The 1,673-nt window shown below is 44.8% G+C and overlaps 1 protein-coding gene across 1 annotated transcript in view; it reads left to right on the top strand.

Moving 5' to 3' along the window:
• Positions 1-1,673, top strand: part of MYO5B (myosin VB) — a 98,547-nt gene that overhangs the window by 45,309 nt on the left and 51,565 nt on the right. The window contains exons 7-8 of the mRNA XM_019518298.1: positions 559-798; positions 970-981. Of these exons, the coding sequence (XP_019373843.1) occupies positions 559-798; positions 970-981 (252 nt within the window). The remainder of the gene's footprint in view (positions 1-558; positions 799-969; positions 982-1,673) is intronic.

Genomic DNA, 1,673 nt, shown 5'->3' with positions numbered 1-1,673 from the left:
CCCCCCCCCCCGAGTAGAAACAGCCATGCAAATAGTATATTTGTCTCCCACTCGGGTGAACTCTTACAACTGCCTGCAACAAACATCTAAAATGCAGTAAACCAATTCTTTGGGGTTTGGCAGGTCTTCCTGGCCTCAGCATCCAGGCTTAGGTTTTTTTCTAACCTTTTAAAAAAGGGGAAGGGCATCAAGGAGTATAATTTTATGTTCCAATTTCTCATGAAGCAGCTCTTTCTTTGTCCATGTAAGCAGGTAAAACAGGGAGAGTTCTCATTCTACTTGGGTGTCACGTCTACTGTAGAAATCACTAGGAAATTATGAAGAGTTACTGATCAGGCTGGTATAAACCGAGACGGGAGAAGTGGCACAAAACTTTTTTGAAATCCATGTGGCTTGACTAATAGCAATCCTGATCTTCAGCCGGCATACTTGATCTTCAGCTGTTATCCTCAGCAATTTGAGTTACATTTAAAGGCATAACAGAAATAAAGACTACTACAGTTGTACAAGTGCACAGGGTATTTAATCTAAGCCAGGTGACGTTTTGATGTTTTACAGAGGCAAGAACTGGAATCGGAGAACAAGAAACTGAAAAATGAACTTAATGAACTAAGAAAGGCTATAGCAGACCGAGCAACCCAAAACGACGCTTCCAATGATATCCAAGACAATTATAAGCTTCTACTGAATCAGCTTAAATCAGCCAATGAAGAGCTGGAAGTGAGGAAGGAAGAAGTACTTATTCTAAGGACACAGATTATAAAGGCAGCCCAGGAAAAAGAGACCAGCAAAAATATGGTAACTGAGTGGAGAAATCCTTTTTCCTCTTCTCTTACTGAGGGAGCATTAACTATTCTTGTTTAATGAAGGCATTGACTTGGCTTTAAGTTATAGCCATCAAGAGATGGCTATCTGAGACTTGCTGAGTGAGCTCCAGAAATATTTGGATTCATCTGGACGGGGGGCAAGGAAAAAAGTATTGTAGGCCAGATTTTGCCCTCTCTCATATTAGTGTACATGGGAAATAACTTCATTCGCACCCACATAAATGAGAACTGAATTTGGTCCACCGAAGTCAGGGGTATCAAACTTGCACCGAGCTGGATTCAGACTGGCCTAGGAAGCTTCTGCTGGGCCAGTTCCATGGAGCCAGAAGCAGCTGCAGTGGGTCCAGCTCTGGCATGATTGATTGGTGCAATTCCTTGTGAAGGCAGTGGCACAGGTTGGGGTCACGTCTGCAGTACAGGTCCGGGGGTGGGTGACATTGCAGGTCAGGGATCGGGCAGCGCCTTACAGCTGATGTCCATCAGGATCAAGGGACCCTGGATTCTGCAGCAGGTCATGCCCTGCAGCTTTTAGTAGCCTGCCAGACTGCCAGCAGACTGGCTAAAATGGTTCCATGGGCCAGATCTAGACCCCTGACCTAAGTTACAGGTGGGTCTTTCTGCTGTTGTTTCAAGGAAGTCTTTTTTTAAACCAAAATACCCCTTTGTGGCATTGGCTTTGGGGGGTTTTCTCAATGGTTTTAGCACCCTCTGTGGGTCAGAAAGGGATCTCCTTTCCAGCCCCAAAGAAATCCACCTCCTTATGTTCACATTTCTGTTACATGCTCTTACCTGCACAAACCCTCACAAACTCCTCACTTGTACTCACAAGGCAATAGGCGCAAAAGG

This window comes from Gavialis gangeticus, unplaced genomic scaffold, assembly GCF_001723915.1.
Source record: "Gavialis gangeticus isolate Ggan-Ray unplaced genomic scaffold, GavGan_comp1, whole genome shotgun sequence".
Classification (NCBI taxonomy): Eukaryota; Metazoa; Chordata; order Crocodylia; family Gavialidae; genus Gavialis; species Gavialis gangeticus.
This window is presented reverse-complemented; position numbering and strand designations above follow the sequence as displayed.